The sequence below is a fragment of the Python bivittatus genome, unplaced genomic scaffold (assembly GCF_059951505.1).
Source record: "Python bivittatus isolate LINGU-HERP-01145 unplaced genomic scaffold, Pbiv_v1 ctg000020_np1212, whole genome shotgun sequence".
NCBI classification, from domain to species: domain Eukaryota; kingdom Metazoa; phylum Chordata; class Lepidosauria; order Squamata; family Pythonidae; genus Python; species Python bivittatus.
Window position 1 is genome coordinate 15538754 of NW_028277030.1, and position 24867 is coordinate 15563620.

Consider the following 24867-nt stretch of genomic DNA (forward strand, 5'->3'; position numbering starts at 1 on the left):
TTTTCTGTCTTTCTTACTTTTAGCAGTTTTGACTTTGTTCTCTTCTTCCCTTTTTTCCTTTTCACTCTTCTTTCAATATTAGTTTTTATTGTTCTTATTTTAAAATTTAATAAAGTTATTAAAAAAAAAACACCGCTTGTATCACTATGACCCCCTTTTTGGTTCCCCTTGGATGCTGCTGTACATCCACCACATTTTCCAATATTTTAGAGTGAACCAGCCACAGAAAATTGAGGCTTTCTGTCCTTGGAGCATTAGAACAGGAGGATGGGTGATGAGATGAATATATGTTATTGTTTGATACGGCTTTGTATGCCAATAGAAGAGAATACACTAGCTCGGGGTTGAACTGTGGAGTCCTTGGTGCTCTCTGAGCTTGGTTGTTTGCTTGCAGACCTTTCATTACCCAACTAGTTCCTTAAGTATTGTTTTCTCCTTGATTGTTTGTCTGGTGTTAATCCTGCTAATCCGGTTGTTGGTTGCTGGAAAGGATGTGTTCTGGTCTTTTTGTTTCCTTCTTAGCTTTTTTATTGTCTCTTGAATGGTGTGTAAATATGGTTTATCTCTCTGTGTCTATTGATGGCTGATTTGTCTGAATGCCAAGCTTCCAGGAATTCCCTCGCATTTTTAGATTTAGCTTGGTCTAGGATGCTCACAGTTTCCCAGTTGAAACTGTGGTTAAGTCTGTCCATGTGTGGTGGCTTTGTATTGTTTGTTGTTGTAACTTGTGGAAGGAGGAATATTTCTAATGTAGGGAATTAGTATAGTTATCCTGAGCTAATGTGACTGATTCCTATTATAGTCTGGACATTAACACTTGCATGCCAATTTGCATGATACACAAACTTACCTTCCACAATATGGCACCAAAAGCTATCAATTATCCACTTTCTTGGTACCTGCCAAAGTTCCTGCCCCATCTCACTTTTTGTCTGTTAAAACCAAATGAGTGCAATGGTGGTAGGCTGAAAATCAAAACACCAAAATGCAACATCTCCTTTATTTTCAGTGTGTCTGGATCCCAGGTGGGTTCATAAACTTGTTGGGTAGCTGCAGTGTTGAATCTCAGATCAATTTTGGAGCATGGTTAAATGGCCATGTAGGACCAGGTGAAGAGGTGTCTTGTCCAAATATATTTATAGCCTGCAGGTCTCAGAAGGTGTGCCCTCTTCCTACAATGTGCAAATGTGGGCTTTCTTTTCCTTGGACAATAGCTGAGGGAAGAATTAACTTGTAAAGCTTGGGAGATAGTTGAACAGTGTTGGGCAATATCTACTTACTCTCGTAGCTTTAAAAGGTGGTTCCAGAAGTACAAGCCGGTCTGTTTACAGCAAGGGGACAGAACCAAATGTCTCCAAACAGCTCCATTAAATGATCTCCCTTATGCGTGTGGGCAGGCTGGTATGTCTCAGAGCTTCCTTGATACCAACTGACATGGGCAAAGATAAGGGGATATTAGCATCCGTTCTCAAGGTCCTGGGGAAAGCATTCCCCTGCTGTGAAAGGCTATTCTGTGAGCTCATAAATCCTGCCCTTAGCTGCTGGTTTCCCTTTGAACATTGCTGCCTGATGTTTTTCCCCATGAACAGGTCCCTCCTTTACCTTTCCTCCTTCCATTTTAGGTTTCTACACACAGCGCACCACACCACACAAAAAACAGCTAAGCCCCAATATTGCTTCCCTTTATAAAAAGCCGCTGAAAAAGGGAGGGATCTGATGACGCCAACTCTGGATGGTATTGGCATGGCGAAATTAAACATTATTCAAAGAATTGTAGTGGTAGCCCAAAGTTCCTTTGTAGGCCTGTGCGGTGGTTGTTTTAAAGGGAAGTGGGGTAATTTAAGAGAAATTCAGCCAGGTGACAGCATGCCACAAGCAACTCTGTTCCAAATTATTCCTTCCAAACTGCTCCTGTGTAGTTCCAGGGGTGTGTGCAGGCTAAGTATATTGGAGTTGTACAGAAAGGAGCAATTGTGAAAGCAAAAAAAAGACTGGCAGAGTAAAGGTCTGGCTTCTTTTAACCACCCTCTGTCACCTTCACCAACCTTTTTTTCCCCCCTCTTTCTTTTTAAAATGGTTGGGGCTCATTGCACTCATCCACATATATTATATAGCTTGCTGCTTGCATCTGCAAACTGCATTCCCACATTGAGGTAAGCAATTGTCTACTTAGCCATGGTTTGTTGACTATACAGCTATTAGCTGAGTTCATAAACACCCTCGGCCACAATACAATTTGTTTCTTTGTGAACAACAGCTGTGGGGAAGTTGAAACAAGATATTTTGTTTCTTTGGAGGGGAAAGCCTTTGGCTGGCTTATCAGCAGACCAGCCTACCCTCCCCACCAAGCTTTCATCTTTCCTCTCCTGCCCCCCTCTTTCTCTCCTGGCTGCCGAAGGAAACGATGGTTCTCCCCCACCAAGCCAGCCAGCCAGCCAGCCAGCCAGCCAGGCAGGAAGCAACCAGCTGGTGAATGGAGCTGCCCACCTCCACTAAAGGGTTGAGGGTGGGGGTGCTGGAGGGATGAGACTACGGCGGGGTGGGCTGGCCTGGCATCTGGGGAGAGGTAGAACAACACATCTCTCACACCCACCCACAGACAGTAGAGGGGTTTTGGGGGGGGCGAAGGGGCCAGGAGCAAGTGAGCACAGCCACTGGTGCGTCAGCTCTGAGTCACTGGAATGCATAAAGCGCTGGGGAATTCAGGGAGAGGGGCCGACACCGAACCTCTCCCCAAGACACACTGGGCTGCTAGGTAAGTACAAACAGATACTGATGGAGAAGAGGAAGCCGGGATATTTCCCCTTGGTCAGGAGGGTGATGTTCGAGATCTAATCTGGCTAAATGAAAGATGGATGTTGACAAGAGGGGTTTTGCCCCAGTGGCTGCACAGGTGAGCTCTTCTCGCTTCCATGTTAAAGGGGAGTTCTACAAGTGCACCCTCTTCTCTTGCCCCGGGCAAGGGGCTGTACGTTCCCGGCATTGTTCTGTGCCTTGTGACCTGCAGGAGGATTGAGGCTAATTTTTTGAACAAGAAGGCAAGCGAGTTTGTTGACATTTAGCTTCCCGACACAGACTTCACTAACAAGGTTCATTTCGGCAGAGGGAGTCCGATTTTCAGAATCTTGCAAAGGGGCCAGTAAAATCAGCCTTTGGGGCTGCAGTGGTGGGGTTGTGGCTGCAGTGCTCCTCCGACAGCAGTACAGCATTGCTGCTGAACAACAATCACCCCTTTGGTGTTGATCGGATCTGTTACTGACTTTACAACAGTCAGTACAGTGATAGAATATCTAAAATGTATTTATTCCAGCACACACAGAAAAAGCTGCCCGCCTTTCTCAATTTAAGCGAAGAGAATTTAATGTATTGTCGAAGGCTTTCACAGCCAGCATTCGATGGCTGGTGTGGGTCTTCCGGGCTGTGTGGCCGTATTCTGGAAGTTTTGTTTCCTAACGTTTCGCCAGCACCTGTGACCGGCATCTTCAGAGTGCAGGAGCACAGACAGGAGCAGTTCTCTCTGTGCTCCTGCACTCTGAAGATGCCGGTCACAGATGCTGGTGAAACGTTAGGAAACAAAACTTCCAGAACACGGCCACACAGCCCGGAAGACCCACACCAGCCATCAAAGAGAATTTACTTTAGACATGGAGAATGGCGTGCTCTTACACTTATGTGCTGGCCAAGAAGTGTATGTATGATTGGCCAGACGCATTGTATAACCATCCCTTCTGCAGTCTGCCATCTTCTTGGCTTTTTGTACTTCCATTAAAACCCAACAGAAAGTAATAGGAGAGCACTCCTTTCAGGTTAAGAAGTGTGCAGGGCCAGGGAGGTTTCAGAGTGAAGGAAGGGTGTGCAACTACAAAGAATAAACTGGCTATAACCCATGCCACCACCTTCAATTCTAAAGTAAAGTCAAACTTGCAAAAGAAATTTGAAAGTTTATGAGCCCCCTGAGAATGAAGTAGAAAAACAAAAGCCTTTTTCCAAGGAAGGGAAACTTTTGAGAAATTGCAAGGTAGATTTAGCACAGGATTAAATAATTAAACAGTACAGAAAAGTCCATTGCATTGCCCAGAACTTACTTCTAAGTGGATATAGGATTGCCACCTGAATTAGCAGTTGGTCTATATGGCCAGGCAAAGAGCCTCTGGCCGGATTTGGGGACTAAATCCAGCTACATTTTTTCTCTTCCCTCTGTAAGTTCAGCTTCTTATGGTATTTGAATGAATGGGCATTGCAGAATAGTGGGTACTTTTATGAGAATTACCACTCAGTATTGCTTTCCTCCCTCAGCCTATCCTTTGAAAACAGCTCCCTCTTTACACCCAAGGTGTTTTTAAAGGACCACAATGTTCAGCTTCCTGGCCTGTGTAGTCTTGCTTGTAAGAATCATCACTGCTAGGCCCACAGAGAAGGCAAGTTCTGTCCCACAGGGAGATGTGAAGGCCCTGTTCCAGTTGGTTAAGCAGAATGTCTGGGAGGAAAACATCAACCTTACCAGCCTGCCTTGTGAGGAACTGAGGACCCAGATACCAACCACCTTGCACATGCAAAATCAACATCTAACTTCCTTCCCTGAATGTCTGCCAGAGCTTCTGGAACATCTGGATTTGAGTGTCAATCTTTTGCCAGAATTAAATAGCCAAGATGTGGCTTATCTGCCCAAGCTGCAAGTCCTCTCCCTGAGACAGAATCAGATCCATAGGGTGATATGGGGGACTGGAAGTCTCAGCAGTCTTCAGTTGGTGGATCTGAGCTTCAATTTGCTCTCAGCTGTACCTGCCTGCATTACTTCTTTGGACAATCTGAGGTGGTTATCGCTAGCAGGAAACCCTATCAGAGAAATCCAGCCTTTTGCCTTCTCCTGCTATCCTCAGCTGCATTTCCTGAACCTGTCATCCACATGGCTGGGAAAAGATGGGAAAGTGGGAATTCGGGAATCTGCTTTTGCAATTAACTTATTCCATGACCAAGATTCCATTGAAGACACCAGAAAAGCTACTATCGGTGTGCTTGACCTCAGTGCAACCTTCCTGGAGAGGAGTAAGTGTCAAAATCTGAATGGAGAAGCACCAAGTCTCATCAAACTGGGTGGGGTGGGGGAGGCGGGTTGTAAAATTTGGTTGTAAAGTTTTCTAAAATCTTACTGAAGACTTTGGCAAAAAGAGGTCTCTCTCTTCTAGATATGCTAAACTACTTGTCTTACCATTATCTTGCCTGGGGATAATGGGAGATCCATAATAACCAAGTTGGGGAAGGCTGCATTCAGTTTTAATTGGAAACTTGGAATTTGCATTCCTATGCTAAAATCTGAATATGTATACAGTATTAATCATTTGGGTGAATTTTCCATTTGAGGGATCTTCTTTCACTTTTCCAAAACAAACAACAACAATAATGATAATAATGATGCATGAATTTGTGCAAATGAAATTATTATTTTTTTAAAAGATCCCTAATATGCTTCTTACATTGCATTTAAACATTTACAATAACTCTATATAACTACTCAAAAGTAACATTCTCAGGAGAGTTTAGGAGGGTAACATAAAAAATTTCACTTTTAAAAATCAAGAATGGGTAAATTTAGTATTCCAGCTCCCATAAGGATTCTAAGCTATTTTTACCTCCTGACACCTATATTTTAGGATTCTTAGAAATAATGCCCACATTTTATGCCAGGTATTCTTACCTGATAGAACATTTGCATATGTGTACTCTTTACAGTGGCTAATAGCATAAATAAATTGTCATTCACAATATAGAACACAATGAGCAACCCAGTGTCAACAGATATTTTGAATGAAAATCCCCACAGTCCCATCCACCATGGTCAATTGTGAGCATTACAGTTATAGCATTGGAGGGCACCCGTTTTTAGTATGTTTTCCTTTGCACTTCTCCATTCCATGCTACTGTCCCAAACTTTACAGCAAAGTGTACTCTAACATCATAAGGCAACCTGCAAAGGGACAGGATTTTAGATGGTAGCGTGAACATGTATTTTTTTTGCGGGGGGGGGAACCATTTATATGATGCAGAGGCAGTGAAATACCAGAATCTTCTTTTTTTTCACAACTAGTACTGTATTTTCTGTTATGTTGTAAACACATAATAAATTTGCAATGGTTATCTTAGTCTAGAATAGTATGGCATGGATGTCTGATTTGATCCAGACTATTCTTGGGTGAAGAACTTCCCAGTTCAGTCTATTCTCTGAACTGTATTTTAATGATTATGATTGAACATCATTAATATAAACCTGCATACTAATTAATAATTATTCAAAAATCCTCTATTCACATCTACCTCAAATATACAGTAAGGAGACAGAAAGGGCAAATAATGACCTAAGAACCAATTCCTTTTTCACAGAATTATTTCTCTTCATCTCTAGAGAATGACTGAGATTGCATAATAGTTTGCTTTAAAAATATTGACAGGCATAAGTGACGGAACATACCATTCCCTGAAGCAGAAGTAAGGAAGGGTGTGTCCTCCAAGCAAGAATTAACTAGAAATTCCACTGGGTATTTCAGCATCTGGAGGTCCACAGGTCCCATTCCTGTCTTCAAGACAGTATCGCCTTACGTGTGTCTTTTGTTTGATCTGACCTCCTTCTTCTTCCCAGTTCATGAGGATTGGATCAAAGATCTGCCACAGCTCACCTCCTTCTACCTAACACAAATGCCCAGGCTAAGAAGACTGGATCCAGCTGTCTTCCGCGATGTGCCCATGCTAAGAGAACTTAACTGCCAAGATTCTCATGCACTAAGTCTAGTGGAAACTGAGTCATTCCACCACATGCCTCATGTGGCCTTCCTAATATTTAAAAAGTAAGATTTCCTGTGTCTACTTGCTAGCATTAAGGTCTATCTTAATGAAGCTTTCAACTGCCCCTCTCTAAATCTGTCGGGCTACAAAGTCCATTTTGCTTAACCAACTGACTGTATAGACTGGGGATGAGGATTCGCTGGACTGATGCATCTAGAGAACATCAAGTTGGACGAAATTAATCAGAACACTCCTTCTAAATGTCTTCATTCATTCCTTAATCTATTAAGTAAAATTTGTAATGATGTTGATTCAGCTGTAAGGATATAATTCAATAATCTGGTATTTTTCATCAGTGTCCTGCTGAAAAATGCTCCTGCATGATGGAAAATAAGTTATTTTTTATTTTTTTCAAACATGAAGAAAAAATTGGTAACTCTCATAGCTGGGATGGGAGTTTCTTGCACAAGCATTACTAAAGAGAACCCATATTTCATTTTATAATCATCTCTCCAGCAGTCTCCAGCCACCTGGCTTCATATTGCTCAAGATAAATCCCAAGCAGAAACTTCATGAGACCACTTGTTTTTTGTATCAGAAAGTCAAGGAGGCTGCAGAGTGAAGAAGAGATGTATAACAAAGTATATAATACAATCACCCTCCACCATTTATGACAATAAAGCAAACAATAATCCAGATACTAAATTGCCTATTTCTTTTGTTTTATTTTTTCCTAGTTGTAACTTGAGCTCCTTCAGCCCATGGAATCTTACTTCATCGCACGCCCTTTCTGTCAACCTCTATGGAAATCCTTTGGTTTGTCATTGTTCAATTTCTTGGTTGGTCTCGAACCCAGACACAGTAGTTCTACAGAGGTAAGAAGAACTATGAGAATGAAGATAACTCCAGTTTCAGGGCCTAATTACCTTTGTAAAAAGACAAGAGTTGTGTAACATGGGCTCCAAAGGCATTTTAATGCTGTCATTAACTGTTGTGCAGATTGTTTTAAAATTTTGTAAAGAAAAACATTTCTTGAATCAGCGAGTTCTAAAAGAAGACTGAAAAGCAAACAGCAATATGTACCAAAGGCAAGTGAATGAATTTGATTTTATAAAATGTTTTCTAGCCCTATTTTGCCATTTTTGAAAGGTTATGTTGGTCACATTTAAGGACTAACCTAACTCCCAAATAGGGGAGCATAGGCCCATCAGTTGTAGTTTGGTTCCCATCACATCTTGCATATCAGTGACAAACAGATTGAGCACTGGTGTCTTGCACATTAGATGATAAGAATCTGACAAGTAGAGACAGTTCTCACTTAGGGTTTTTAAGTTAGTCAAATCCACCCAGTTATTTACTGCAGCAAGTAATTGGCAGCCACTGAGAATCTCAAAAATTTGAAACCAAACTAATTCAAAAGTGTTACAACATTTTGTTTCATTTTGTTAGTTTTGATTAATCTGTCAGAATGAACCAACATACGAACAGTAAGACCTACATTCAAACATTAATTATGAAGTTCTCATATATCAGTTTCATATGATAGAAACTGGTAGTTGGAATGGGGAGCAAGAATAGGCCGTAGCTACAATGTGAATCGGTTTGGATTAGAAGGGCACAATTTGACATTCCAGTCTTCAAAGCTTTGTACAGCCTGTGGAGGGCCTTGAAAAGTTATTACTAAATAAGAAATTTTAATATGGCAGGAAGCAACTTCAAAGGAAGAGATCATATTAACTGTGCTTTATGGCCCACTTTTAATTCTTGTTTCTGCCCATTCTGGGGAGTCTTCCTTCTGGCATGCCACTCACCTTACCCCACAACAGTTGTGCATTCCAGACTTAGAAAATTGATTCTTTAGGTTCTGATCATAATAGACTGACGTCCTAGAGCCTCTTTTACACAAGGGATTTGTGTTTTATCATAGGTCCAGAACTCACCTTATTCCTCCTACTTGCTCAGAGCCCAAGATAGTGATAACATAATGATGTAAGAGGCCAAGATGAACCTTTATACTGGAACTAGAATGCTAAAACCCATTCACACACAAATACAGATACTCAAATGAGGGATATAGGACTATTGTGGTATTTTACATGTTACATCTTTCCACTTCCTCATAGCACACCTTCTGACAAATTTTTACTACATTATCTTAGGGCATCAGAAACCATGTGCTATTTTTCTCCAGAAGAGAAAGAAACATCTTCAACTATGCTGTTATCCAAACTCTATGATGAGTGTCAAGCTCAGACAACCACTCATTCAGCCTCATCTTTTGCTCAAGGCAAAGTTTACCACACCTCTACCAGCAGCATTACAGGTACATTGCCCAATTCCAGTACATTGCCTCAAAAGTCCCTCAGCGATTCTTTCACCCTGCAGAGTACACCTTTTACCTGGGGAGATCTTACAAGGAAGGATCCAGGCAAGGCAGACATTCTTGCTTACAAAGAGCAAGCAGTTCATAGATCTACTGACCACCCATTGATTGTTGCACCTCTTACTACAGCTTTCTCATCAATCCTGGGGAAACTCTCTACTGAGCAACCTTTAGTGAGTACAACCGAATTGAATGAAAGGAAACAAAATACCACAACACTGCACCAGTCTGGTTTACACAGTTTTACAACTGAAGTGACAGCAACACCTTCTTCTGAAGTTCCCAGTGATTTGTTTATTCCACACAGTATAACAGATTCAAATCAGAACAATCTATCTCTTCAGGATCCCACCAAGTCTACCTCCCTTCCAAATCTTGCATCTACTAATAGTCCACCAGATTATACAGATGACTATGACTATGAAAACCAGCAAGTGGGATCTGTAGCCCAGACTCTCAGTCTTTGTGATTATGATCCATGTAGGCATCTTCAGAAGCCTTGCGTTGACCTCCAGAAGTTGTCTTCCTGCTTGTGCCCAGGCATGTCTGATGAATTCACCATCCCAGATCCACCAAGATTTCATGAAGTATCTGAAATGAGGGACACTTCAGCCCAGATCCACTGGTGTTCCCCAAATTCTGCAGTAAGATTCTACCAGCTTGCCTATCGTCCTAAAGGCAGCAAGAAGAATTACACAAATTCTGGAGAGATTTATGCCACCGCTAGGCAGTATACTCTGTATAATCTTCTGCCCGGTTCCACCTACCAGGTATGTATAATTGCTTGGAACAAGGCAGGATCAAGCCAAACGACAGGCCGGAATAAGCGTAATACTCCATGCAGCACCTTTGTAACAAAGTCCAGCTACCTATCTATCTTTGCTGCCCTATGTGCAACAAGTGGGGTCTTTCTCATGGCTACCATATTATTGTCAGTGTGTCTCTGCAAAAAATGTAAGACACCACACATTGAGCAATATAACACACACCTAGTGTCTTATAAAAATCCTGCTTTTGATTATTCTATAAAATAAGTAATGAGATTGGCAGATATAGGCCATTGTTATAAACTGTTTACCCATTGTGATGATTTCTTTTCCTGTTCCTCCTCCTCCTCCTCCTATTTTTTTTCCAAAAAGTTAGAAGTTTTTTAATTGTTTGCTTTAGCATTGTTTTCTCCTTGTGAAATTTCCTCTCCAATTGAAGCAATCAGAAAATATTTTTTTCAGTATTTAAAACTCTGCAAAAAGTATCATACGGCTACAAAAAATCTTCAAAATTGGGACTGTATTTTTAGGAGGAGAAAAGACTTAAATTCAGCATTTTATCCAGTTAGCAGAAGCACCTGACTTGCCAGCAGGAATGAGAAACTGATTTTTCCCCATCCTCTTGAAGCCCCCATTGCCATCATGCCTGCTGTTCTGGAGATTCCCTCAATCCTCCAGAGTGGATTTGACGGGAGACTGTTTGGTGATGGTTGGCCCAGATCCATTGGATATGAAAATTTTCATGGACAAAAAAAAACATTTCTCTCTATTGAAGGCCCTTGATTGGATTGATTTTTCAGGATAACTTTGTATGAGTATCAGACTGTTACAATGCTGGAGTGGTAAGGGTCATCCAAGGACATAAAAATACCACCTATGCTTCACATTGCATGGAATCCAAGAACCTTCATCCCTTCCCATCTTTCTCTGTTAGTGTCAGGCTGGATGTTCTAGCTGGCTATTTCTGCTATGGAAAGTGCCTCCTAACTCCATATCTATATATCCAACTATACTTCCTTCTCCCCACAGAGGCTATGTTTTTGAGCAGTTCCATCTAAGCACACTCCCACGGGAGGATGGGATAGCATTGTGAAAATGTATGTCAACAGTGCTTCCGACCTGAGGAAGAAGTGGTCAGTCTAATTTTAATGGCTGAAGAAGAAATTGTTCCTTTCACTGGGAAGCATTAATATCCCAAAGCTCAGCTCATTTACTGCTTTCGCCTCTTAAACTAGCTCTGTTTAAGTAAACAGGGAAAAGAAAAACTCAGCCCCTCCTTTTCCCTCGTTTTAGCCTTCCTGTGGAGCTGATTTCCTGGTCTGGTCTACCTGGTGGGGCTGATATGAGGCAATGAAAAGCACTACCCTAAGCATCCCACTTGAACAGTAGAGCAAACTAGTTGGTTTAGTTAGTTGCATCCCGACTTACACAATCACCTTCACATAAATTTTTGAAGGAGAAGAGAGGAGGCCTGGAATTCCTATACTATAAGAATTCTCCCATATTAAGGGCATATTTTGGGAAAATCTAGTCTTCATTTTAGATTAGAAATAAGTCTCATTGTTTTCAGTGGGGCTTACCCTTAAGTGTACAAAACATTCTAGAAAAAGGCATGAAATCTGAGCACTTTGCTCAGGAACCATGTCACATTAAACTTCCAAATAAGTATGTTTAGGTTTATGCTGTAAGAATAATTTCTTTACAGAAATCTCTTAAAAGTCAGAATGTTTATCTTCAACAGATTTTATTTCTGCATATGATTTCTGCCTTAACTTCCAGGGTGAGCCAGAAATGTTGGAGTTGTTAGTCCTCCCACCACAGGGTTAATAATTTTTAAAACCCTGAGTTCTTTTTTAAAAAAGAAAAAGTAGCACCCCAACTTTTGCCATGCTTGTTTAAACTTGTTTTCTTAAGCTCCAAATGAAATTCTTTCATCTGCTTACTGCAAGAAGTAAATGCATATACAAAGTTGCCTTCAAACTAGAATGTATTAGTCGTGGCCTTTATTAAAAGATCAGTTGTGTATCTTGTTATTTTCACTCAATTTATGTACTTTTGTCGGTGATAAAATATTAAATATTTTACATCCTAATACATTTGTTCCTTGCACATTTCAGACATGAAGGAATCTTTCTGTTAAATCTGCACAACTTATAGGAAAATAATACAAAAGTTTGGAGATTTTAAACATTCAGTGTCTATACAATCCATGTGTATTCATACAAACTGATTTAACTTATTCTACCCGGACTATCCTAAAAACATTGGTCACACAGAGCACTTATAGTAATTCATGTTCACGAATAAGATCTTAAATATCAGACTATTTTCTCATTATTTCAAGTATCTATTTGTTTCATTTGGTATGGAAAGTGCCATGTCAATGAGAGTTGGAACAGATGATAACCAGGTGATTGACAGATAATTCTAGCATGAAAATGAAGAATCAAAATAAGAAAGACAATGCAGTTAGTCCCTAGGCAGCATAGAGAAATTAATTTTCCCGCATACATGCAATTCCAGCTGCTAGAAGACAGCGGGATGGAATAGAGAACATTGTGAACAACTGTGAACATGAAGTCAGACAGCTCCTCTGTCGGGAATTTTAATCAGCATGTGCTCTTACATATTTTAAATATAACTTTTTCCTGGCCAAGTGCCACTAATGGCATGCCAAGGACTACATACCTAAAAAGATTGGGAGCCAAGGCAAAACTAAATGGTTTTATTGCCAGTTAAATTGAAGTAAAATATGCATCATGAATACAAAAGACACTTACCATTGGAAATATCACTTTTGTTATCATTTAGAGGTCTGGCTAAAGAGACAGGCCTTAAATGTATAGGACAAGGCTGCCTCCTAAGAAGGTGGGGTCTCTGAACAGCAAAGCATCTTAGAAAGGGCCTCCCCTGCAGATTTTAACATGAGAGACAGTCCCTCGAACAGTCAGGCATAAAGCCATTTAAGGCCTTAAATGTTAACATCCTCTCCTTAACAGCTTAAAGTCTTTTTGATGTGAGCTTCCTGGGATGTGGTCATTGTTCACCACTGAGCAGCCTACCCAAAACCTCCTGCATCTTGACTATGACAATGGGATGGAGGCTATTGCAGCACCAGCAGCAGAAGCAGCAGCTGTCATGCTGGAACAGGGTACATACAACACAATTAGACATACTGAAGTCGTTTAAAGGATTTATTTTGAAAGTGCAAAGGCAATGACTGCAGACAAACGTGCATATCTATTCATTTTCAAACTTCTTGAATTTTGGGATAGGCAACATTTATGCTTATGAGGTTGAAAGAATATACTCTGTGGTTCTATAGGATATCACCTTCTATTTTGTCTTGATGAAGTAGGGGAAAGAGTTTTACACTGCAATACAATCAGATTGCAGCAGCCTGATTGTACATAAACTATCAAAAATATTTTCAGTGTATAAACTTTATAAAATTTAGATATATAAAATGTACTTTAAAAATATCCTATAATGTGTAGAATATCCCACCCATTTCCACTCTCACCCTTCATTTTTGCAGTAAAACCACTTCTACTGAAATAGCAATTAAATACAACATTTTCAAATTCATTTTCAGTTTAGCAAGCACTTTTATATTCAAGTAATTGCTTACCACTTACAAAATATATTACTTGTTTGCGCATATTTAAGTGTGTCTGTTCAGATTCTGTAACATTTCAAACAGGTCATTTTTTTTTTAAAATGAGTCTACAATTCTGCCATTGTGGCAAACTGGAGCTAAAGTTGCACAATTCTTATCTTTTGTTCTGGTTCCTGTACTTCATCAAACAGGCAAAATATTAATATCACATATACAGTAGCTCAAGACTTTGTCCTTAACTTTCTTTGTCTTAACACACACTTGATATCTGCATTCCTTAATTAACATGGAGGCTGAATTTGTTTACTCTGCTTTTTCTCATAGAAACCTCAACATCCTATACATGTCAGCCAGATCATACTAAGAAGGGCCTTCCTTATTCGACTTTTATAATCTGTTTTCTCAGGTCTCTGGTATTATGGCAAAAGATAGCTGTCAGACACCAGTACCTGCTTACCACGCTGATACAGATGAGAAGTATTAGCTCTTGCATAAAGTTTTTCCAAAGAAACAGTGTAAATCCATGTTAGTTATCCAAAGCCATGATGTTTTCGCTTCTACTGACAAATAACGCATTAGAAAAGTTGCTACAGCAGTGTTTCTCAACCTGGACTTCAACTCAATGCTGGCTGGGGAATTCTGGGCGTTGAACTCTACTCACCTTAAAGTTGCTAAGGTTGAGAAATACTGTGCTACAGTCTCAAAATAGACTCTGGTCGCTCTTCAGATTGTATTAATCTTTCACCTTTCTACAGTCTTAAAATAGTTTGGTGAATTAAAAGATTGCACATACTGTATATAGGCCAACTTCCCATATTAAGTATTTTACACTTATGAAAATCTTTACAGTGTTAAAATGATAATATGCATCCATTTTGTTGCACTCCTTAAAAGCCTGTAAAATAGGCCAGGACTGAGATCCTACAAGCAGAACTAAGAAACCAGAATCAAATCATCTGTTTCATAGCACATCTGGTTACCAACTTTGTCACATAAGCTATGTCCTTATTGCAACATTGTTAACTATGATGCTGGCCCTATTCAGAGAACATTTTAATCTCAGCCCCTTACAAAGCTGCCTTGGAAAATCAACCATTTGGTTATCAACTTTTGCACCAGCATACTTGTATATTTATTTATTGGTCATCTTTCAAGACAATAGTCTAACAAAACAGTGTTAACACATCACTGGCACAGTTAAAGCAGCCCTTTCCTAAATATAGTATGCCCTAAAATTAGGCTAAGAAGCAAGTGACCCAAGTTTATCTTAAACGGCCATTGTGACCATATATGACATTTAAATCAGAAGACATGTAATTCTACTTTAAGCATATGAAGGATTGTGAAATTCATAGCTATATTCTGTAGAATTTACTGCCCGCTCTATTACATTTACCTGTTGTAGTAACAGGTTGCACCATCGATCAGACTGCATCTTAAATACACTAAAACTCAACTGAACTCTGCTTATATCAATTATTTCATATTTCATATAACTGTTTCTACTGGGATATACCAAAGGAAGCGGCACAATGACCTCACCAAGTGCAAATTTCTGGAAAGCAATCAACAAATAATATCAGACAATAACCTGTACATGTGTGTAAGTTCAGTACAGTAAAAAATTATACTTTATTTGTAATAGATTGAAATAGTACATTGAAAATTCTGCATATTTACATGATCAAAACTTCATTTTAACGTCGTGAAGGCATGGTTTCACTGAGGCAAAAGTGTCATTCAAAGAGTTCTTTCTGCATAGTCCAAACAGAATGTAACCAACACTGTTTCCACACAAACTGAATGGGAGGTGAGCAGTCATTCTGCAAAACTTCATTTGTCATTTAGCACCTGAACTGTTTTTCGACCATAATGATAGTAACTATATGCAGATGCCGTTGTTGTGAAAGCTGTGATGCACCTTCAGGGAGAAAGTAATTATTTTAGTTCCCAAGCAAAAAAGAAGAAAGGCAAGTCTAAAAACTGCTACAACACAATTTTTAAAAACCTATTTAAGCCAAGAAGAATCCTACTTGCAACTTGGAACACATTTCTGCTATGATAATTAAAATATGATATATAAGGCTAGGCTACCTAAAATGCCTAGAAACTCCAAAGAAACCCTACCTAAGCCAAAATATTTTAAAAATTATATATCATACCATATGGTAGATGACTGCCAAGGCAATGTGACCCCTGCCTTAAATCAATCAGATTAGTTCTTTACAGAGATTTCAATTTCAGATTCTCAGCCCCAAATTTTCTTAACCACTAACACACACAGGCTGACATAAATCCATACAGAAACTCTTTCTGTAAGAACATAATCCAGTGGGTTTTTATGTTGCTAAGATTGTAATCCCATGTATACTTACATTTTTATTTCAATCAACCTTAGAAAACATACACAGAACTAGAGTTGCAATCCTGTTCACATTTTAGTTTTTGACCATCTAATTTGACTCTAAGGTTGTTCAAATTGTTGAGCAAAAATTATTTATTTGCTCATTTATTGAGTTAAACTGATTAAAGAATCCACAGAAATTTATAACCTTTATTACTTGTGAGGTATCTGGGATTTTTTTTAAGCTTCTGGAGACTGAGGGTCTCCACAGTATGAGTTCCGCCACCTGCAAACTGAACTTATACTCAGCCTGGCTGATTCACATGGCAGGAAGGGTGTGTGTGTCTGGATCCAAGAGGGGGTTAACATTTCTCTGAAGAAGCAGGTAGTGCTATCTTCCTTGAAAGAGATCATCTCTGAATCCAGTAAAACTAGACCAGATGCAAACTTGGGAACTGTTAAAGTGTAGCTATTCCATCAAGTGTTACGGTCTAATGGTGTGAAGGCTGTTTTTTAGATAGACCACTGCTTTCTTTGCTCTTGTTTTTATTGTATGTTTCTGCTTGCTTTTGTGAACCACCTTGAATCTCACAAAACTAGGCAGTATATAAAAGCATGCAATAAATAAATAAATGAATAAATAAAATTGCCTAGCTTTCGTTTTATGGTTATTCTATTCTTTACATTGCCTGTTTTTCCGCTTATTAGTAGTATAACAAAAATTATAAGGTTACATACCATAAAGTCTGAAGATACACACTGTCCACATAATTGAAAACTGGAGCGGCTAAAGAAGCTGCTACTAAGATGAGCTGTACTACTGTATTCACCTGGTAACAGATTAAATTAAAACTGAGGTCACATTGCGTTATTGCACAGAAAAAGAACTACATACATACATATCCATGATGTTATTCTGTTTCAGTGTAAGCAACGTCATGCAAATCACAGAACTGGAGTATGGAAGAGTAAGCCAAATACATTAAAGGCATGATACAGGAAAAGGAAATTCAGCTATATCCAGTTTACACCAACAGCATTCATTATACCTCTCTCTATATTTCTATCTTTGCAAATCATCATTGGTTGCTTTTAGTTCTTAATCTCAACTCTTCCTTTCTGAGCTTCTCATCAACTCCATCCATCCAATAATTTTGTCTCCCCCTTTCTCTTTACTGACTCTTCCTTTATATATTTGTTTTGCCATTCAATCATCATTCTCTTTCAGTAACCAAACCACCTCAACATACTTTTTTCATAACTGTCACTCATTCTATATTCAACCCAATCAATTCATTCAACACCCATTCATTCTTGATGCTATATCATCTTGTTTTACTACATATTTAAGCAATCCATTCCAACTTTTGTTTTTCTCCTGACATGCCCTAATTTCACTTCCATATAATAAAATGGGCAGAAGCACACACCAATATATAGCCATTCTTAACATTTTCTCAGCGTTTATGATTTGCTTTTATCAGTTTTTTTCTAATATTCTAACATTATTAATACTTATAAGATTCATTTAAATTCTACTCTTCCACATATCACCATCATTCCTATACAAATCTCTAAAAGACTTTTTCTAGCATTCCCTTATTTCAGTTCCAGCACAAATCATTTCATCACATTAATTATATTTAATTCCACTCACTCTAATGGAGATTTATAAATATGATTTATAAATACATATGATATACAAATATCATATAAATATGATAGTTAGATAGACAGACATATAAATAAAACTGTCCTGTTTACTCCTTTGCAATAATTTCCAAAACAATGTTTTATTTCCATCAAAATCACTCTGTATTTTCTCTGCCTTTTTAAATCTTAGGTGTTCCCTGCACTCTTTAACTATATTCTTTGCAACTATTTTTTCTATGTGCATTAAACAATCTCTTTCTCTAATCCTCACTTTCTGCAGCAATTATTCTCTTATACCCATTTTTCTTACCCTAGCCTCTTGCACCTCATCCTTTTACCAAGCACCCTTATTCATATTTCCCATTAGTGTAACTCCAAACACTTCTGGGACTTTAGAGTAATTCTTTTCACTCTGTTTCAAGCAGCTTCCACATTCTCTTTCTTTATATCCATCTCCATTCATTCTGTTAGAAGATTATTTCTTCTTCTAATACTTTCTCAAACAAGATTTGTAATTTCTCTCCCAGCAGTTTCATTTCATACTTTCATTCTAGTTTCTCTTATGCCTATCTTTCAAATTCCATGCCTATTTCCCCCCCAAGAACTATTCTTAACAATTCCCCCAAATGGTCTGTCCCTCATTCAGAATCTTCTTGTACTTCACTTATTCTCTCAATCTTTCATCAAACAGTAAATGCTTTGTACCACTGAAAAGAACTAAAAGTGCTTTATTAAATAGGGCCTCAACAGATAATAGTGATGGAAATTTTAATTAAAGTCAAAATACTGCATTTATGAACTAACTGCTTTTGTCCTAATTTGAAAAAAAAATACAAAGTTAGAACAGCATTCTGTTTCCATGGCAGTCCGGGATTTCATTCGTTTCCAGTATTTAAGAACTTTCTCCTTTGTGAGCAAGTTACTGAATACGTTTTTATTTTCTATTGTTTTCACACCCAGAAAACTATTTTAACTGTTCAAATAAGCAATGCCTAAATTACTGTTTACAATTCTGGATCCAAATGTTCAACTGGAACAATTCTGGTTCCAATTAACCACAAATTATCCTAAAAGAACATTATGGAAAAGTTCAATTTATTTAAATCTGAAAACGTATATTTTCACATCTTGAACTCTTTGAAAAAGAAGATGGAAAGTGGAACTGTGTGAAATCAATTCTACAACACAAGAATATTAGTCTTTCTGAACTAACCCATGAAATGAAAATACTGTTTAAATTATGCTCTATATATCTCAATATTTTGCATGTTCTGTTGGAAAATACGGGGTTTCAACCAAGCCCGTCTCACATGAGCACAAAGGGAGGGGTGGCTCCGCTGAGGCCTAGCTTTGCTGTTTTGTGTGGGAGGGGCTTGGATCCCGCCTTTTTCCTATTTCCCTCATTTTCTTTCTCTTCTCCTCATGGCTCTCCACAAGGTAGGAATGAATCCTCTCTCCTCCTCATGGTTTTTGTACTAACATTTCACAACCCGAACAGGTTCAACACCTAAATGAGAATTTTCCAGCTGAGCAGTTACCCACTGTTGAGAAATCCAAAGCACACCTACTACAGTACATCTTTTCCTTTCAAAATCTATCAGCAGCTGGAAAGGAAAAGGAAATCTACATATTGCCAAATAAGAACTTCCTTCTCACCTCCTTCAATAACTTGGACAGAAGAATTAGGATAGCGGTCAATCTACTTTCTCCTATCTTCTCTCTGGCATATTAGTGTATAAATTCCTGACAGAAAACAGAACTAACATTTTCTCTCATTATGGCCGTTCATTCTTTATTGTTCTCATTCATATTTTATGTACTCCACATCTGTCTGTGGCAGTAGACAATAGGTAGTCCTCACTTAATGACCCTAATTGGGACTGGCAACTCCATTGCTAAGGAAAGCTGCCATTAAGTGAAAGATCATGTGACTGCACCACTTAGTGATGGCAGTTCCAGCAGTCCTGGCTGCCATTAAGTGAATCCCGTGCAGTCGTTAGGCAAAGACCCACCCCGATCCAAGCTATTCCTGGCTTGGTCCATCCCAGCCCCAGTTCTTCCAAGGCAAGGGACGCTTTCAGGGGATCACTGAGCCAGAAGAGGCCAATTTGCTTCTCCTGCCCTGCTTGAACTGCTTCCGCTTCAACTCCCCCCTCCCATCTCTGCCTTTTTGGCTGCCCTGCACAGCATGGCTGAGATGAAGAGGCTGCTGTATGCTGCTGCCTACCCGCTGCCCCCCCCCACAGCAAACATTCCTCCTAATTCCTCTTCCTTGTTGTCCTGGGGGTTGCAGCAGTTGTGAGGGGCAGTGGTGAGCCCAGCACTGAAAGACCCTCCACATCATCCTTGAGATGATGAGGAGGAAGTAGGAGGAAGGTCTGCTGGGGGTGGCAGTGGAATACGGTGGCCTCTTCATCTCGACCATGCTGTGCAGGGCAGCCAAAAGGGCGGGATTGGGGGGGAGGTAGGCAGGATGCTGTGACTGTCATAAATGCGTGATGGTTGCCAAACACCCAAATTTTGATCACGCAACTGCAGGGATGCTGTGACAGTGGTATGTGCGAGGACCGGTCATAAGTCCATTTTTTCAGTGCCATCTTAATTTCAAATGGCTGCTGAACAAATGGTCATTAAGCGAGGACTACCTGTATAAGCCATGAAAGACAATCAAACTGCAGGATACAAGAAAATATCCTGTTTGCCAAATGGACAGAGCAAAATATACTATTGTTCTTACCTTGCTGATGAATGTTGGCTTTAACTGAGCAGTGGCGTAACATGGATTGAAATATCTACTTAATGTCCTCTGTGAGAAACAAAAATTTTAACTTTTTAATATATATACAGAAACACTTTACTAAATTTATGAACTGATAAAATCCAACTGATGCTTTTAGCAACATAGCATATTCATTCTTCATGTTTATACTTATATTTAACAGTGCAATTCTTCATGCATGCGTCTGACATGATTTAGGCCAGGACATAGGGAATCAAAGTATAAAAGGGGGGTTGGGTTTTGACAGCTTCAGGAATCGTGGTCGGAATGGGCTAGTGTTCAAATATTTGACCTTTTTTTAGAACACTGTTTGTCACTGTGGGCTAAATTTTTCTCTGTTTTAAAGTACAACATGAACACATGAAGCTAGCAGAACTTATTAGACTCTCTGCTCTTTATTTTAGCAACAAAAAACAAACAAACAGGAAAAATTACAGAGCCAGTATCTGGTAGTTGTGTCACTGATTTTGGGTGGTGCAATCCTTGGGTGGTGCAGAAGGCTGCCTACACCTCAGACTGCCTACATCTCCTCTGGAGGCAAGGTGGCTTATAAGGAATTGGCGTAAAGAAAGAGACAAATGGGACTAAAGAAACAATGAGCAGAGACAGGATCTACAGGAGAAGATCTGTGATTATTTCAATACTATTTTGGTTCGATTCAGTAGGATAACTGGAATAACAGTACCTTTGAAAAGCCTTCTGGAGAGGTTGTGTTTGGGGAGCAACATGGAAGTAAGGGAGGTGGTCAAACAGGGATTCTGAGAGAAAATTTTAGGTGTTGGAATAGAAATGATGCTGCCATTTCAGTGGGAAGAGAGGAGATTGTGTAGCTGAAAACGAGATGCTGGGCAAGAGAAGGTCATAGGAAGGGAAATGATGAAAAAGCTGAGATAAGTGTGGACAAATTGAGGATTCTGAAGTTTGAGCAAGATTTTGGAAGTGAACAGAAACTACTGGAGTTATTTAAGAAGAATAGCATAGCAAGACACAGTAATGAAGAAATAATGGAGAACCAAAGAATACTGCCATTCTCATGGGCAAAGATTACCAGGACACGGTCTTTAATTTTCACTGAAAGGTCAGAGAATTTTTATAATTTTGCAAACACTAAGGGGAAGTGTGGGAAAATGTCATGCACATTCCAAGACATCTGGCCATGCTCAAGGGGCATTTTGGGAGTCACAGTCCTAACTCATCTGCAAGGCAGTAGATAAGGGAAGGTTGCCCTCTGGAAGCATTAAAAGAAAGGTCTGTCTTTGGACAAAATACAAAAAGCAAGAGAAAGAGATCAAATAAGGAAGGAGGGAGAGAACTCCTTTCACTCCCTAATTCTTTGCTACCATCGGATGCTCTCTTGTTACAATATTTGTAATATGGCAGAAAAATATTGCTTGTATCATCATCTGTATAGAAAAAATATCTGATTCCTATCTCAGCAAGCCTACATTTGGGAACATTTTTTACAAATATTGTTATTCTATGTTTGCTTTAGTTTCCTATCAAACATATATTAACGTATGGCTGGATACTTACTGGTGGAGGAAGAGTTTTGTATCGAACATAGAAAACAGCAACAATTAATGCAATGTCCCTTAGAATTATCATTGTTGTAAGAGGAACTGAAAAACAAATCATGAAATTCGTTTTAAATATATCTAAATTTGTGTGGGTGAATGCACACACACAATTTCAAGTCAGTCTTGACTCCTGGCGACTTCCTGGACTTCCTTGCAGTTTTCTTGGCAACATTTTCAGAAATAGTTTGCCACTGCCTCCTTCCTAGGGCTGAGAAAAAGCAACTGGCCCAAAGTCACCCAGTTGGCTTTGTGCCTAAGGTGGACTAGAACTCACAGGCTCCAGATTTCTAGCCTGGTGCCTTAACCACTGCACCAAACTGGCGCTCATATCGAGACTACATAAAGATAATTCATATTCACAGCATATCCATATAAGCTGCAGCCAAAGACTGATTAGCAAACAGTCAAAATCAATGTCATTTAATTCTACTGTCTACCTACGCATTACCACAAACACAACACAGATAAATTGTCCAAAATACAGTGGTGGTTGTAACTGAACAACGCCTTCCGTTTCTGGCCCGGGCAAAGAAAGCATACATCTATAGCAGTTGGCTGCCTTTTCTCTAGCCCTAGAAAAGGATCTCTCAACCTGGGTAAAAAGGAATAAAAATACACAAAATTTAAAGGTCTTTAAAGGTCTGTTAATTATATATTATTTTTGTAACCATAATTTGCCTTGAAAGGCAGGATAGAAATAAAGTAAATTGCAATGCTATACAGAAGTAAACCCTGCAATCTCTTCTGACTATCAACCGCCGCTTAAGAACTACATTATTTATACCCTTCAAAGATTCAGCAATTTGATCTTAGACAATAAAATGAAACCACGAAAATTAACTCAATGAACAACATGGACTTACAGGATATACCAAAAATCAGGTCCTACAGACACTTGATTATATAAATTACATGAAACATTCAAATTGGTTGCCATTTTCTTTCAAACACTTCCTCACTCATTTTACACATGACTTTTGAGCATTCCTAGGTATAGTAACATTTTCTCCAGAAAAAAAAATCCATAGAAATTGGCCTATGGGACCTGGTTTTTGGTACACCCTGTATATTGCATTTTTTTGCTTTGGATTTGTTTAGACTATTATATAAAGGTTGAATTCTATGAACTATGGCATCAACTTACTGAGGTACTGAACTGTGCCAATAAATTGAAAAATTATTTCCTTCTAATATTTAACAATTCATTCTTTTTAGGTCATTCAACAGCAAGAATCATTTAAAAGACAGCTTCTCTGCTTACCTGGAATAAGATTTGCACAAGTCAGGCTAATATATAGGATACTGATAAGAATTTTATCAGCCAGAGGGTCCAAGGCACTTCCTAAAGCAGATTTTTGGTTGGCCCAGTTTCGTGCAATAAAGCCATCCAACTGAAAATATAAGTTAGACAAATAGCTTGTGAGAGAAACCAAACATTTTCACTTATGTCATATTTATATCCCATCTTTTCTCCAAGAGCTCCTGATAATACACATAGCACTCCTTCCTCCAACTTTTCCCTATAATAAACACCTTTATTAGGTTGGGCTAAGAGGGAATTATTCTTTCTTTCCATTCTCTTCTCTTTCTCTAAGTTTAATTTGTATTAATTTTTACTTTTGTAATTAAAATTCTTAATAAAAATTATATTTGAGAAAAAGAGGATTCAGGTGTGATTAAATGTACTTGGGTAAGGGACTTCTACAGAATATTAGACCTGTAGGCTAGACCAAGAAGTCAAAAAAACAACCCAGAAGGCAGTGGCAATGCAATACTGTATTCCTGCAAAGAAAATTTGTACAAATTTATAAGGGTGTAAATATGTTTACATTTTATGGAAAATCTAATCTGCCTATTAAAAGGCATCCTTGAAAAAACAAGCATCTAAGAGGGCGGAGCTGGCGTCGCGGCGATACGGCGGGCGATCCTGGGCTCCCAGGATGGCAGCCGATATCTCCTCGCCCGGACGGTCCCGATCGACCTAAGCCGTCCCGTAGAGATGGCGAACGCAAAGGGCGCGTCCCGCGGATCTCAGGGACGCCGCAAGTCCCAGATCGATCCGGGGAGAAGCTCTTGAAGCCGGTGGAGGAGAGGCAGCCAAAAATGGCTGCGAAAGCCGGGACAGCTCCAAAGGAAGATGGAAGAGAAGGGTGTCAACTGGGTGAGATGGACTTTTACTATTCAACTATTCTTAGAGAACACCTTAAGTAACTTAAAGAGATTTTTAAAAGTGAAGAAAAGTGGATTAAGCGGCGAGATTGAACCCTATTAAAAAAAAGAAGGGGGAGAAAATTTTTCTTTTCAACTTTCCCTTTTTAGTGGAATTGACAAGATGTTTTTCTTTTAAAAAAAATATATTTTTAACTGGATTGGCTTTCTCTTTTTAATACTCAATAACTTTATATTTTAAGCCTTTTTTTTTACTAAGATTTTTTTATTGTTATAAGAAATTTATATCTTTTTGACTTTGAAATGGGGAAAGTGGAGTTAAGAGAAAGTAAATGAAAGAAAGTTGCACTGCCATTTAGAGGCGCAAATTAGTGCTTTTTTTTTTCATTGTGACGCACGCTCAAAGACCCTGTGCTTTCTAAAAAGATAGTGGGATGTGCATGTTTATACAGGTGCCATCCGTAACTATAAACAAGAAAGTGGAGTTGAAAGCGACTTTGAAAACATTAAGATGGAAAGTTTGAGCCAGTCACAAGAGCCTTGATTAGTGGCAGTAGCTCTTTTTTCTGCTAGAAGCTCTGCTTTGCTTTCTATTCCCCCAGATGGCTTTTTTTTTTAAAGAGGCTCAGCCGTTTCCTTCTTTTCCTTTTCTTTTTATTTTTCCTTCTTTTTTTTTTCTCTCCTTTTGCTTCTTTTTTTCTCTTATTTTTGGCAAGAACAAAGATAAAGAATCCTTTGACTCAATGAAGGTTTATCAAGATAATAGACTATACGAGAAACACAATGCAGAAAAAGATCT

General features: G+C 39.0%; 2 protein-coding genes across 6 annotated transcripts in view; one reads left to right on the forward strand and one right to left on the reverse strand.

The window, feature by feature from the left end:
- The first annotated feature begins 2588 nt into the window (after positions 1–2588).
- On the forward strand, positions 2589–11785 carry LRRN4 (leucine rich repeat neuronal 4). Its single transcript, XM_007424728.3, has 5 exons — positions 2589–2755; positions 4297–5046; positions 6635–6839; positions 7515–7652; positions 8937–11785. Exons 2-5 carry the CDS (start codon positions 4353–4355, stop codon positions 10192–10194), a joined length of 2295 nt encoding a protein of 764 aa, XP_007424790.2. The 5' UTR covers positions 2589–2755; positions 4297–4352; the 3' UTR covers positions 10195–11785.
- Positions 11786–11915: 130 nt separating this feature from the next.
- Positions 11916–24867, reverse strand: part of LOC103068233 (DNA helicase MCM8) — a 51489-nt gene continuing 38537 nt past the window's right edge. For 3 of the 5 annotated variants that reach the window (XM_088134783.1, XM_007424718.4, XM_088134793.1), the window contains 5 exons: positions 23161–23290; positions 21856–21941; positions 20281–20349; positions 16629–16720; positions 11916–15467 (listed from right to left, as the gene is read on the reverse strand). In XM_088134783.1, coding sequence (XP_087990909.1) covers positions 15380–15467; positions 16629–16720; positions 20281–20349; positions 21856–21941; positions 23161–23290 — 465 coding nt within the window. In that variant the 3' untranslated portion in view covers positions 11916–15379. Of the gene's footprint in view, positions 15468–16628; positions 16721–20280; positions 20350–21855; positions 22492–23160; positions 23291–24867 lie in introns of those variants that run through there. The other 2 variants (XR_015795077.1, XR_015795073.1) reach the window with 2 other exon arrangements.

Coding starts and splice junctions, on each gene's coding strand:
- LRRN4 (XM_007424728.3), top strand. CDS start 4,353: ATGTTCAGCTTCCTGGCCTGTGTAGTCTTGCTTGTAAGAATCATCACT. Junction 6,840..7,514: donor GCCTTCCTAATATTTAAAAA/GTAAGATTTCCT, acceptor ATTTTTTCCTAG/TTGTAACTTGAGCTCCTTCA. Junction 7,653..8,936: donor GACACAGTAGTTCTACAGAG/GTAAGAAGAACT, acceptor ACATTATCTTAG/GGCATCAGAAACCATGTGCT.